Here is a 14,594-nt window from a genome sequence, read left to right on the forward strand (position 1 = left end):
GACATACAGCAATATGGAACTGAACGGCAAGTGCATCGTACTTTTGAATGACTGTGTCACATTGTGTTTTGCAGAGGTGTTGGTTTTACTAAATTCAAATTGGGATGATTCTCTGGCCCAGTTGCGCTCTCGCTCGAGTGAAACAAGGCTGGTGAATAGTGGGAGAGGCGGAAAAGAAGAGCCACGGCGGGCATCAAACCGTTTGCGATGCAACCTGCCCGCTCCCGTAGGCGAAATCGGGATCTTGCTGTAGCATGGCAAGAAACCAGTTATCACCACTTAAGCCCTATTTCCATACAATTAACGGGAGCCACCCCATATCCAATGGTCTCCCGTCATTCATCAGCCTCCCAGTAAGTGGTCACGCTGGCATCGATTAATACTCCTTTTGAAAAACGTGAACCTGGCGGATGGGCTGCTGTGGGGAGCCAAGGAGGTGAGCAGCCATCTTCGCTCACAGGCAATGAGCCCGGGGGCACTGGAAGGGGGAGGCAGCTGGGGGTGCAGCCATGGGGGATGGCGGGGTGGGGAGGGTGGACGTGCGGCGGGTGGATTGTGGGTTCACAATGCCAACCCATGGACTGTGTGTTCCAGTACCGGGGCGACCCAGCCCCTGCCTGTCTGCCCCGCAGATCGCCCACAACTCCCACTGACTGTGCGGCTGAAGCCTATTGCTAATAGGGAATTGGCAATCTTCACACATCCCAAGTGGATCCCTGTGGGTGGTCGGGCCATCTAGCATGTGGGGCTTATTGCCTAGCATCCCAGTCACACCTTGATGCCTAAACACTGTTCTTGAACACTGTGGGAGGTAGCACCACGGATGCAGCAGTCAACCTCCGAACACCCAGGTGTTGACCCTTAGTCTGTGTTCTGGCAAGAGGTTAAACAGTCACGTATCAAACAATCTATGCTGAATTTATGATTCAACACGATTTATTCACTAAACTTGCATCAAATACACCATGTATTAAAACCTTACGCTATACAGCTGATCATAATTTGCCTCAAGACTCACAGCTTCAGACATAACTAGATATTTTCCCTTTGAACTAAAATGGCCAAATTCTTCTCGGAGGTCTGTTCTGCTCTCTGAGCCTTCACTCAGGGTGCTACATGTACGAGGTTGGTCATAGGTCTTTGCTGAAGCAAAAAGCCTTTGAAGTTGGTTCTTATACTCTACTGACCTGCGTCTGAGAACTTGTGTTCTATTTCAAACTGTTTAATGACATTTTTCTTCTAACCACAGTTTCATATTGCAGATATTATGGTCAAAGGTGTCAGCTCAGTCTCTGCTTTGCATATCGCAAACTTTTGATCTGTGCATTGAAAACTCGCCTTTAAATAGGTCGTTGGTTTACTGGTCCTTGAATGTGCCCATTTCAAGTTGGCCCAAAACTTTCCATCATGCCTGCAATCAGTCATTTTATCATAAACAGGGCCTTATTGCTAAACAGGGGATGGGCCCCAGTCCCGGGAACAAGTCCGAGGCCGGATACATGTGGGCTGTCCTATCGAGTTGGGAGGGGGGGGAAGGGGTGCATGTCTGGGGGGATGGGATATGGGATTGGTGGTGGGCCCGCATTGCGGAAAAAAGAGCCACAGGCATCATACTGGTTATGTTGAGGGTATTTTAATGTTCCGCGTTCAAGTGTACACCAGTTCCCCAATATCCCAATGGTGCTGCCACACTATCCCCATATCCCCACCTTCCCTCCCTCCTGCCAGTGCACACTGCACTCCCTACCCCCATCACCCATGCCCTCAGTGATCCCCAATGTACTCTATGTCTAAGTGTATCCCCAGGATACGCATCAGAGGTGAAGGCACCAGCTGCTTACCTCATTCTGTGGCCTTCGATACCCCTGGAGGGCTCTGGTGCACCTGTTGGCGGCGCATACGCAACTGTGTCTCCCTGTTCTGGGCACTGGCGGCTAGACAATGTCTCATCAGAGGGGTGGAACTTGGGGGAGCTGGTGGCTGTCGTCACCACTACTGGGGCGGGTTTGGGTTGGCACCCAGTGCCCCCTCCTGGTTGGTGCCTACAGGGCCCAAGGGTTCACCTCGGGATGGGGGGGCAGCAGGATTGAGCCACAGATGCCCCTGCAACATCAGGCCCTGCCAACTCTGGTGGCTTCCCAATGTCTGCACCATGATGTTGATGCCCTTGGCGATGTTCCTCTGTTTGGGCCATGTTTTGCAGTGCCCCAACCTGTGACTGAGACAAGCTCCTCAGCACTTTGGCCATTCCCATCTGAGAGCAATGCCTCATCAAACGTCAACCAGGTACTGGGTCACGTCTCCCATTGAATTGAACAGTCTACCGAGGTCCTCGGCCATGGCCGTCGCTGACTGCACCACGCTTTGGACACCTTCACTCATGCTGCTGACGTCATGCACCAGGCTCTATACTGCAGTCGCCACTCTAGCAGTGCTGGCCTCGGTGCCACGCATTGCGGGAGATACCTCCTGGGCCCGTAGCCTCTGGGACTTGCCAATCAACTATGGACCTGCTGGAGTGATTCCCTCCAAATGTCCCGGCCTCTCCCTAACTTATCCATCAGCTCTGGGTAAAGTTCTTCCAGAGGCTCAGTATCTGATTGGACCCAGCTACGTGCTGGGATCCAGCAGCCCTCCAACTGCTGTCTTGCCTGGCCATTACTGCCTCCACCTGATGTGCATCAGCAACTGTATGCTGCCCACCAGATTGTGCCCCATGAGCTTGTCCATTGACGTTGCTCATCGAGGTGCGTGTATCTGCATTGGTGAAGGACGGGGATGATAGCTGTGATGCATTGACTGGCATCCTCGGAGCTCTCCTCCGAGGTGGTCTCATGGGAGGCAGGGGAGGGAGACCACCCCGGCTGGTCTGGCGCCACCGGCTGGAGGACCTGCAGGATAATGAACACGTGGTCAGTGTGAGGGATGGGTCAGTCTGTATGGCAATAGCAGCTCACATGTGACAGTCCATCCGGGTGGGGCCCGGTGGATCCTCACCTCTCCTCAGTGCTGGGAGGGTTGGGGTGAGGGAGGGGGGTGTAAAGGGTGGGTTGTGGGGTGCAGTTGGAAGGTTGTGGAGGAGTCTGGTTGCGTTGGGGGGTGGGAAGGATCTGGGGGTGGGGGGGGGAGGCGGGAGACCGCCTTACGGCACTGGAGGCCAATCCTCCTGGTCACGCTGCACGAGCTTACAGCAGCTGCCACTTCGCCCCAGCAGCATTGGCTGTCCTGTGGCTCTCCCTCCAGGACCCCTGGGGAACAGGATGTGCCTCCTGGCCTTCACCATATCTAGGAGCGTTCGCAAACTTTGGGGCTGGTTGGCTTGGCGCCATGACTGCGAGCATCATGGGGTGAGTTGTGCAAGTGCTGATTAAGTGCTGCTTGACCTTGTTAGTGGTAGGGCACTGAAGAGCATGGTATATTTTACCAGGACCATTGTATTGACATTATTCCGCGCAGCCCAATAATGTAATATTGAGCTATATTCATGAATGTTCAAACAATTTATTTTATTAAATCAGATGACATTTTGGTTGCCTATTCATGTGCCATCAGCGCAATGACCAGTCAGTGCTACAGATGTGACTTGCAATATGATCTGGCATCTACTCAGCATAATGCTATGTATGGCTATCCTCAAGATTGACCACTCTTTCAGTGCAGGAGCTCATGCGGTCATATGCCTGAGCCATATGCCTCTTTCAATCCCTGCCCAAGGTTCTGCACTACCTCCAGGAATTGTGACAGGGAGTGGGCACACATCTCCCATTGCTGCTTCGGAATGACCCACCTTCTATGTGACTTCCGAAGCTCTCCCCAGTTCAGCAAGGTGGGAGCTGACTTCCATCCACTGTGAGCAGTGGCCTACAGTTACCTCTGCCTCTGTTGCCTCCGCCTGCTCACTTGAGGAGAGCTGGTCACCTTATATCAGGAGCTATCCTGCCAGCAAGCGACTGGCCTTCTCCCTGTACTTGTATACCACACCCTTCACCCGCCTCACTTGGTATAACGCTTTCCCTGGAGATAAAAGGTCAAACTGCGCCTGCAGTTCCTTTCTACTGGCCAAATGTTCCGGAGTGGGATCTTCTGCATACTTCCCATCCACTTCCAAAATTTCATCTACCAACCGCTGCTGTTCCTCTCTTGCCTCCCTATCCACCTGTGCCTTAAACAAAATGATTTCTCCCTTTGCTACCGACTTCAGCGCTTCCCATATCACCGACGGCGAGACCGCCCCATTTTTATTGAAACCCACATAATCATCAATCACCTTTGCCATCCTCACACAAAAGCCCGGATCTGCAAGCAGCCCCACATCCATCCTCCACCCCGGCCTCTATGCAGGCCCCTTCTCCAAGACCACATTCACCAAGTGCAGAGCGTGATCTGAAATAACGATCGGCAAGTATTCAGCTTTTCTCACCCCCGACACCAACAATCTCCCCATGATAAAGACATCTATCCTTCAATATACATTATGCACTGGTGAGATAAAGGAATACTCTCTCCCTCTGGATGCAAGAATCACCACAGTTCCCCCTTCCCCCCCCCAGAAGAGGTCCATGAGCGTGGGTTAGATCGATTCATCACTGCAACACTGTATTTAAAATTGACTGATGCATGTCCACGCTCGGGATGGCCGCCAACATCCTCTTCATAAACTTTACATCATCCCAATTTGCGACATACACGCTAACCAACACCACCAACCTCCCCTTCCAAGTGACCACTACTATAAACTATCTACCCCCCTGATCTGCCATCATCTTCTTCATCTGAAACCTAACACTCTTACTCACCAATATCGCAACCCCTGGTTCCTGCAATCAAAGCCCGAATGAAACACCTGACTCGTCCAAACCTTCTGAAGCCGTACCTGGTCCTTCACCCTCAGATGGGTCTCCTGCAGCAGCACCAAGTTGACTCTCAAGCTCTTCAAATGTGAAAAGACTCTTGCCCTCTTCACTAATCCACCCAACCTCTGCACCATTCTCACCCTCACTCCCCCTCATCCTCCTATCAGCCATAACCATCCAGTGGGGCATACCTGCCCCACTATAACTTTGTGGATCTACCATCCCCTTAAAATGGCCACTGGTCCCGCGAATGAGACCAAGCCCTACCTATAGTCATCGTCAACCAACTACCTCTCCCCATTTCAGAAATCTCCCCAAACACTTCCTCTCAAAACCGCTCCCCTCTGCATACTCCCCATCCCCCCACCATTCACATCTCCTAGGCCCATTGAAACATGTCCACACAGGCTTGGCCAACTACGGCCCCGCCCTCCACCTCACTCCCATTCACTAGCCGACTTAGTTTTGCTAATGAGGTGGCCCCACCAGGGTCCCATCCCCCCCAAAACACAACAGAGAAAGCCCCCATCCAGCCCTTCTAAACAACCAAACATGCTAAACACCAAACTAAGGGGGTAAAAACTCCGACCCATTATCCCGCCGTCCCCAAACCATCCCCTTCCAACCATAAAGAACAAAGAACATACAGTGCAGAAGGAGGCCATTCAGCCCATCGAGTCTGCACCGACCCACTTAAGCCCTCACTTCCACCCTATCCCCGGAACCCAATAACCTCTCCTAAACTTTTTTTATGGTCACTAAGGGCAATTTATCATGGCCAATCCACCTAACCTGCACGTCTTTGGACTAACATAAGAAATCGAAATCTAAACTCAGTTCAGTCCCAGTCCTTCAGTCCTCATGAACGCCTCCACTTCTTCTGCTGTCTAAAGAAATGGGGTGGGATTATCCGGTTGCTGACGCCGTTCGACGATCGCCGCTTTTGCAATGCTCTGCCCCCTCCAAAGCGGCATACTCACAGAGTACGCCACGCGCCGAATCCACGGCCTCAGAAAGTTGCCTGAGGCCCACCCCCTAATGCTCTGCTCTCAACCGGCCGAGTTTCTGACGGCATGGGTCTCTCATGGCCTCACCTGTCAGGAACTTGGTATGGCGGCTGCGGACTCAGTCAAGCGCCACCATAGTCAGGAGAGGGCTGATCCGCGGGCAGGGCGGCGCTTTGTCAGGGCCTGGGGGCACTGTTGAGGGGTGGTCCAGGGCTCGCGAGCCTGCCAAAAGAGGGGCACTATTTTGCTGGCCGGGTCCGTGTGCGGCCAGCGCCATGTTGCACGGTGTGGCCGCTGCAGGCTGCCGCCATGCGCATGCGTGGCCACGGACCGTATCGGCAGCTAGAGCGGTTTGCTCTACGCTGCTCGGCTGCTAGCCCCCAGCTACATGGAAGTTTGGTGGCCGTTTTGTGCCGGATTTTCGGGCGTCAGATGAAACTGTTCCCACGCCAGCTTGAGGACATAGCCTCACAATTACAGAATCCAGCCCATGGTCTTGGAGTTAGAGTTGGTCTTGGTAACTCTCAGCTTTACCGGATAGACCATCCCAAATTGCACTTCACTCTTGTGAAGGTCTGCCTTCGCACTATTAAAGGCCGCCCGCCTTCTTGCCAGATCCACAGTGATTCCTGGTATACAAATACCACTGCCTCCCACTTCACCTCCCGATTCTGCTTGGCCCATCTCAAGACCCTCTCCTTCATCTGATAGCTGTGCAAGCAGACTATTACAGCTATTGGTGGATCATTCGCCTTTGGCTTCGACCAAAGCGACTAATGAGCTCTATCCAGCTCAACGAGAAGGTGTTCTCCTCCTCCCCCCAACAACTTGGTGAACACCCTCATCGGCCTTTGGTCCTATAACCCCTCAGACAGTCCCACACTCCGAAGATTCTGCCGCTGTGGCCTGTTCTCTTGGTCCTCCACTTTGGCTCCTAGCTCTTTATTACTTTCCTCCACCTTCTGCAGCTCCTCTCCCATCGAGACAAGCTGGTCGCTGTGTCGCGACAATGCCTCCTTCATCCCTTCAACACCTTACCATGCTCCAGCACCATCTCCGACATCTTTCGAAGAGCCTCCTTATCAGGGCCAGTGTATCCTCCACCAGCTGTTTGAGCGTTCCCATCATCTTCTTCCCATGTCACTCAAACTGCTCCTTAAACTCCACCGCCATCACCTCGGCCAGCGTGTCCGCTGTAATGGACGCAGCCCTACCCGGCAAGCTTGCTCCTGCCTTTCCTCCCACAGGCCTCTGCTCTGAGTTCAGACCTACAGGCGGACTAGCGCTCGTTCCTCTACGTGCCATATTCTTCCATTGGGATTTTGGCATCCTCGAATTCCCACAACGTTATTGAAGACACCTCATATAAAAGATCCCCCCCAAAAACTGGGTGCAAAGGGCCAAAAAATTAGAGCTCTAGCGGAATCTAGCGACCTCCACCTGCATGTCGCCACCAGAAGTCCTGTGAGCTTGTATAGATAATTTAACCAAATGTGGAATACTTTGAAACTGATTAGTGGTCATTTTAATGCATAAATTGAAACATTGTACTTGTCCTCTTGTGATGGATTAAAATGATTGTCTCTGATCCCGGTCCCGTGTCACTATCTGTGTGGAGTTTGCACCTGTGTCTTTGTGGGTCTCACTCCCACAAACCCAAAGATCTGCAGAGTAGGTAGACTGGCCACGCTAAATTGCCCCCTTAATTGGAAAATTCGGTACTCTAAATTTATATTTAAAAAACTGATTGTCTCAGCTATTTTTAGGGTTGGTGTTGATGTTTACAAGATAACAAATTGGTTTAGATGAGGAAGGCCCCGAGGGCCATCAGATCTCATTGCATCGTCCTTCCATTATAATATCCAGCTGTTTCTTAAATTAATCCAGTGTTCTGGCCTTAATTATCCTTCCTGGCAGCTGATTACTCTTCATGAGAAGAGACACTTCCTGACATCTGTTCTAAATTTGCTCTTCATAATCCTCAACAAATGGCACCTGATCCAGCTACCTGGGCATATCTGAAGTGCAGCTTTGCACTTAACTTTTCTGTCCCATTTTAAATCACTTCAATATCCGTGTAAAATTGTTTCTGAGAGATCTGCTTCAAGACTGCAGAGCTTCAGTTAATCAAATGCATCAATATTATCTTCGGTTGTTTTCTATACTTTAATGACCGGTTATATAAAGTAACATTGGGCAAAAAATAGCTGTTGCTAGGTTTTGACATTATATGCTCCAATCAGTATTGTCGTCACTACAAAGTAGAAATAAGGAAAGTCCATTTCAAATTCTCCAGCTCGCCATCTGTTGACTCATGATCACGTTTTAGATAATTTCATCTCGCTCTTGCATCTCCCTGACTCTGAAATTAAGCCTTTGTCTCCTTGCCCCTGTGAGTGAGTTCAGGTGATGCAAAATGTAAGTAAGCATGCAGGAACTGTGGCAGAATCTAACGAACTGTAACATAACTCCTTGTTTCTTTCCTACCAGTTCGTTAAAGGTCTTTCTAGTTGTTTCCGTACGCTGTCAGGTTTCATGGCTTTTATTGGGGATGATTTTCCATGACAAACATCTACTGTTGATTATTTGAATACGTAACTCATGTTTAAAGGGACCAATTTTTCAACAAGTAAAAAACATTTGGAGATGTGAATTTAAAGTCAGATGGCTCACTGGAGGTGTTTGGTCCTGGAAATTAAAATTCGTAATTTGGTGGCATGTTTCTAATTTATTGTTGAAATTCTTTCAAGGGATGTGGGTGTCACTGGCAAGATCAGTGTTTGTTGCCCTTGAACTGAGTGGCTTTGGTGGCTTCCTTGGCCATTCCTCTCATTGTCTCAGAGAGGCTATTACCACTGGGCTCGAAGAGAACCTAATTGGAGAAAACGGAAGAGAAGCAGTAACAAGTGCCCTCAAAGTCGAACCCATACAAGAAGCCTTCCCCATCCGCCCCCAAACAGACACTTATCAATAACCCACCCCTGCAATTTTGCAATATTTCCTTGCCAGTAATAATATATCAAGTTAGGTAATGCTAACCCCCCCCAAAAACAAGAGTCAAAATTAACTTGTTAACCCCAGTAAAAAAGACAATTTAAAAAGAAGGACTGGGAGACAGTGAAACACACAAACACGACTCTTGGAAGAATGTTCATCTTAACCGTCTGAACCCTCCCCGCCAAGGACAATGGGAATGCGTCTCATCTCTTCAAATCCACCTTCACCCCCTGTACCAGACTGGCCAGGTTCAATTTATGTAACGGGGCCCAGTCGTGAGCCACTTTTATTCCCATATGGGTGGCCCAGTAACGCAGTGGTTAGTACTGTTGCATCACAGCACCAGGGTCCCAGGCTCGATTCCTGGCTTGGGTCACTGTCTGTGGGGAGTCTGTAAGTTTTCCCTGTGCCTGCGTGGGTTTCTTCCAGGTGCTCCAGTTTCCTCCCACAAGTCTCGAAAGACGTGTTGTCAGGTAATTTGGACATTCTGTATTCTCCCTCTGTGTACCCGAACAGGTGCTGGAATGTGGCGACTAGGGGCTTTTCACAATAACTTCATTGCAGTGTTAATGTAAGCCTACTTGTGACAAACATTATTATTAGGTACCTAAAGCTAGTCCTGGCCAGCCTAAATGGTTGCCTCTCTAGATCAGCTGCCTTCCCTGGAGGTTTCACCGGAAAAATCTCACTCTTGTCCATGTTCAGTCTATATCCTGAGAAGGAACCAAACTTTCCAAACACCTCCATCATCTTCCCCACCCCGGTAACCAGCCGCAGCTTTCTCCTCAGTCCAAACCCATATTTAATATCATACATTTCAGGGAAGAGAATAACAAAATGTACACACACACACCCTATCCCTCTTCCCCAAACATTTCCACCCATGCAGTAAAAAGAAAAAACAAAAGAACCACAAATCCATAAAAAGGGCACAAAAATATCAAAACACATCATAAAAATGAATAATTAAATGTGATCAGGAACATCTACCTCAGTCCACACTTCTTCACAAAACAATTCACCTCCTCGGTGATTAGTTAGTAGATTTATTAAGTTAATATTTTTTAAGAAAATTAAAAATATATGTTTTGCTGAACATTTTAGCTCTCACCTTCAATCCATGTGTAGGTCCCGATCTTTAATTTGTTTTATGTAACACACTTAAGTGCTTTAGTTTTCTGATTGGGAGTATATTGAAATAATTTAAATTGTATTTTTGAACAGCCTGATGTCCTCCCTCCAGCTCCATGCCTTAAATGCCCAGTAAAGAACATTGTAGTACCACTGCACAGATGTAGAGGTGACAGTCCAAAGAAGTGCAGGTTAGGTGGATTGGCCATGCTAAATTGTCCTTTGTGTCCAAAAGGTTAGATGGGGTTACTGGGTTATGGAGATAGGGTGGAGATAAAGGCTTGGGTAGGGTGCTCTTTCCAAGACCCACTGGAGACTCAATGGGCCAAGTGGCCTCCTGCTGCATTATAAATTCTATGATTCTCACCAGATCGATCACTGGAGCATTTAATTCATCATCAATGCCAGTGCCCTTGCTTCACCGCTTATTGCAAAATCCAGCCCTTAGTGTCTTATAATACCGGTGGCTATGAGTGAACCATGACTGCTGAATATTGTGACTGTAGTCAATTCTATAGAAAGAGACTGGTGACCAGAGCTCCCACTCAGAATGTGAGATGTGTGCAAGATGCTTCTGCAGCGAGGCACATGGTTAAGTATCATCGGTGTGTCCGGTGGAACAATAATCTCTTGTTTTTTGGGACTCATGATATTAGAGCAGAAATAATATAAAATTATTTTCTGGCAGAAAAGGCACTTTGCTTGTAAGAGAATACTTCATGGTGTAGCGCTAGTCTAATTTGTGCAATTCTTTTGTTGTTAAATGTATTGATGTCAATGTCATTGCACATTTTCCAGTTCATTGCGCATCCAGCTATCCAACATTGTGGCCTTCGATTACTTTGCTCCATCACTGATCATTCAGGTGTACCAGAAATGATGAGAAGAGGGGCTTTAGTCACTGTGATCCATACTTTGCAAATGCATCCTCATAAACGAGGTAGGAAAAGTAAATGTTATTGTCAACTTTTATTCTCAGTCTTGGTGTTTATAAAAAATTTTTTATTGGAAAAGGAAATTTGTATTGACAGCAACCATGTTATTCTTCATGGGTAAATAACTTGTTGACTCTCAAATGAGGCAGAGTAATGAAATACAAGATTTCCATTTTTTTCAGTCTTGTTCTTGCAACTGGCTGTCTGTCTCCCCATAGGGAAGGAGAGAAAGCAACAAAAGCTATTGATGGGTGTGTGAGGATGGAAATGTAGTGCAGGACCAAACCCAGGAAGAAGTTGGAGGAGCGTATCTACCTTCGACTACCCCATTGAATGCATTGGCATGGTTTTCTAGGCATAATCTAACCAAATTGCAACACAGTCCCATGACGAGCGCATTTAGCCGGATGTTTCCTGGTGTTCGCTGCGCCTAGAAACACCACGCTATCTACCGGGTCTTTGTTTCAATCCAGGGCCTCAGCAGAGAACCTGGCACTGCAACCTGGGCATCTTGGTAGTGCCAGGCTGGCACCCAGGTACCACTACCAGGGTGTCAGGCTAGCAGTGTCAAGGTATCCAGGTGGCACCGACAGCATCAGGTGCCATTCTGCCTGGAGGACAATCACCTGGGGACCTCTGATCCACTGGGAGACCACCGTCAAGAGCTGTTTCATCTGGTCCCCATTTGTGGGAACCGGTAAAAAATGGTGCTCACCTGACATCTCTGAGGCGAAGGGGTTAGAGCGAAGCTATCTCGCTCTAATATGCACATTTGCCAGATTGTGATCCTGTCCACAATGGGCGGGATTCAGATTGTGTCATAGAGTCATAGATGTTTACAGCATGGAAATAGACCCTTTGGCTTAGCATGTCCATGCCACCCAGTTTCTATCACAAAGGTAGTCCCACTTGCCCGCGTTTGGCCCATATCCCTCTACACCCAGCCTGCCCATGCAACTGTCTAACTGCTTTTTAAAAGACAAAATCATAGCCGCCTCTACCACTGCCTCCAGCAGCACGTTCCAGATGCTAACACCCTCTATGTGAAGAAATTTCCCCTCTGGTCTCTTTTCTATCTCTCTTCTCTCACCTTAAACCTATGCCCTCTAGATCTAGACTCCTCTCGCAAGATCCCAGTAGATCGCATGTTCGGGCGCAATGCATCTGGTAAAGTGCGCTCTATGTGTGAGACATGTCAGGGAAATACAAGTTGTATTTGTTGCCAACTTCTTATCATGGAGAGAACTACTCCGCTCAAAATGTTATCTTTCACATCCATATTTTTGCATGACCTCAACATGGAAATGAAAACAAATATGGTACAAGTAGCAAAATAAACAATTGTTCATCAGGTATAGCAGTTGAATGTCTGAATGCCAAAGAACAAAACTAGCTGTGAAATGAGACTGTTTTGCACAGGATTTTATTCCACAATGATTTTGGTAGTTATTGCGAAAACGGATGATTGGAATGGAGATAATCGAAAGTCTGCAAAATAGATTTAATGTTGCAGTAAATAAACCTATGACTGTCTCTTGATCACTATTTGTTTCGGATTGGATTTGTTTATTGTCACGTGTACCGAGGTACAGTGAAAAGTATTTTTCTGCAAGCAGCTCAACACTTAGTACATGAAAACAAAAGAAAGTAAAAAGAAAATACATAATAGGGAAACACAAGGTACACATTGCAATTACATAGACAGCGGCATCAGGTGAAACATACAGGAGTGTAGTATTAATCAGGTCAGTCCATAAGAGGGTTGTTTAGGAGTCTGGTAACAGTGGGGAATAAGCTGTTTTTGAATCTGTGCGTGTTCTCAGACTTCTGTATCTCCTGCCCGATGGAAGAAGTTGGAAGAATGAGTAAGCCGGGTGGGAGGGGCCCTTGTTTATGCTGCCCACTTTCCCAAGGCTGTGGGAGGTGTAGATAGAGTTAAAGGATGGGAGGCAGGGACTGGGCTGTGTTCACGGCTCTCTGAAGTTTTTTGCGGTCTTGGGCCGGGCAGTTGCCATACCAGGCTCCAATGCAGCCGGATAGGATGCTTTCTATGGCGATAGAATCATAGTGACTTTGAACCTGACTTAAAACCGTGCTGACACAGGAAACCTATAAAGAAAGAAGAAACCTTAATTTGCACAGTGTCTTTCATTGCCTCTGGATATTCCAAAGAGCTTTACACCCAATTTATTAATTTTGAGCGTAGCCATTGTCATTTTGAAGGCAATTGTGGCAACTAATTTGCTAACCGCAAACTCTGACAAGCAGCATGAGGTAAAAACCTTGGCGTTTGGTATTGGTTGAGCGATAAATGTTGGCAAGGACACCAGGAAAAACTCCAATGCTCTTTTTTGAATAGTGTCATGGGACCTTCAACTGTGCAGCTATGGCTGTTTTTATGTGCAGCAATCGTGGGAGAGGCTTAATTCATAACTTGCTGTTGAGGTAAGAGTGGTAGCCAAGGCAAGAATTCTGTGCATTAGCTCCAAGTATTGCAGTACTTCAAATAGTTAATAGGCTAGCTGGACCACATTATGTTAATGTATTTATAGTTGTTCTTGGGATGTGTGTAATGCTGGCAACACTACATTTATTGCTGATGCCTGCTTGTCTCAAAGCAGTGGTAGTCGGCCTTTTTCTTGAATTACTGCAATCCTTGTGTTAATGTTGTTACCACAATGCGGTCCTGGGTAGGAAATTCCATGATATCACCTCGCAAGATGAGGATACCCCAGATGGTATACGCGCAAATCAGGATACTGTGTGGCTTTGACATGATGATACACCTGTACTCCACCTGCCCTTAGCTTTTTAGAAGTTGTGAGGTTGGGTGATGCTGTGGAGGTTGCTGAATCCATAACCATTCTACCATGAGATGTAACCATAATTGAAAACAGTTGATTTTAGTGTTTTCTGTATAGGTAGTTGCTCCAGTGAGCCAAGAGAACAGAATGTAAGGAATAACTATTGCACAAGTGTTTAACCTTTCTCACATTAATTAATCATTCACTGTGTTTCACATTTTTTTGTTCCAGAAATTCAGTACCTGTGTTTGAAACTTCTGGGGATTCTTGTTCCGAAGAAAGATTTATGTCCTTCCCTCTTGGGTTTGGTGGCAAAGATTTTGGTGGAAGCATTACGGAGATATGAAGAGGATGTAGAAGTGCAAATGCAGGTAGGTTATTGTAAAAGCATAATTGCGTGAAAGCTAAAGAAGAAGTGATAATACTAATTTTGGGTTATTTTTAAATAATTCTTGAACACATTTCAGTTTTGGGTTTTTAAAGGAAGGCATATTTTGACTTTTCGGTTAAAATTAGGATTTGTTATGTGCTGATGAGTCAAATTTAAGTGTTTTCCCCAAAGACTTATTCAGAATTGATACTTTGTTGGTTTGTCTGTGCATGAAGTCTCCAGTCCCAGGTACTTTGCGAGAGGGAATAGGGGAAATGCATAATCATTTCTTCACAGTTATGCTATTGCACACATAGACACTGGGCATGGTGCTTTCTTGGCATTGTAGCTGTACAGCATTCACTTTTGGAAGTAAACAATGTTACTGAAGGGAAGGCTATCTATTTACAATTCTCTTAAATTCTGAATGAGAACTTGAATTCTATTTAGATTAAGGGATTGTAGATGCTCTTCCGCTTGTCTCAAATGAGCTCAAA

At 47.3% G+C, this 14,594-nt stretch overlaps 1 protein-coding gene across 1 annotated transcript in view; it reads left to right on the forward strand.

The window, feature by feature from the left end:
• The window catches only part of lrrk2 (leucine-rich repeat kinase 2), a 184,732-nt gene that overhangs the window by 76,529 nt on the left and 93,609 nt on the right, over window positions 1-14,594 (forward strand). Inside the window, exons 15-16 of the mRNA XM_038812210.1 lie at window positions 10,787-10,928; window positions 13,959-14,098. Coding sequence (XP_038668138.1) covers window positions 10,787-10,928; window positions 13,959-14,098 — 282 coding nt within the window. The remainder of the gene's footprint in view (window positions 1-10,786; window positions 10,929-13,958; window positions 14,099-14,594) is intronic.

The sequence above is a fragment of the Scyliorhinus canicula genome, chromosome 11 (genome assembly GCF_902713615.1).
Source record: "Scyliorhinus canicula chromosome 11, sScyCan1.1, whole genome shotgun sequence".
NCBI classification, from domain to species: Eukaryota; Metazoa; Chordata; class Chondrichthyes; order Carcharhiniformes; family Scyliorhinidae; genus Scyliorhinus; species Scyliorhinus canicula.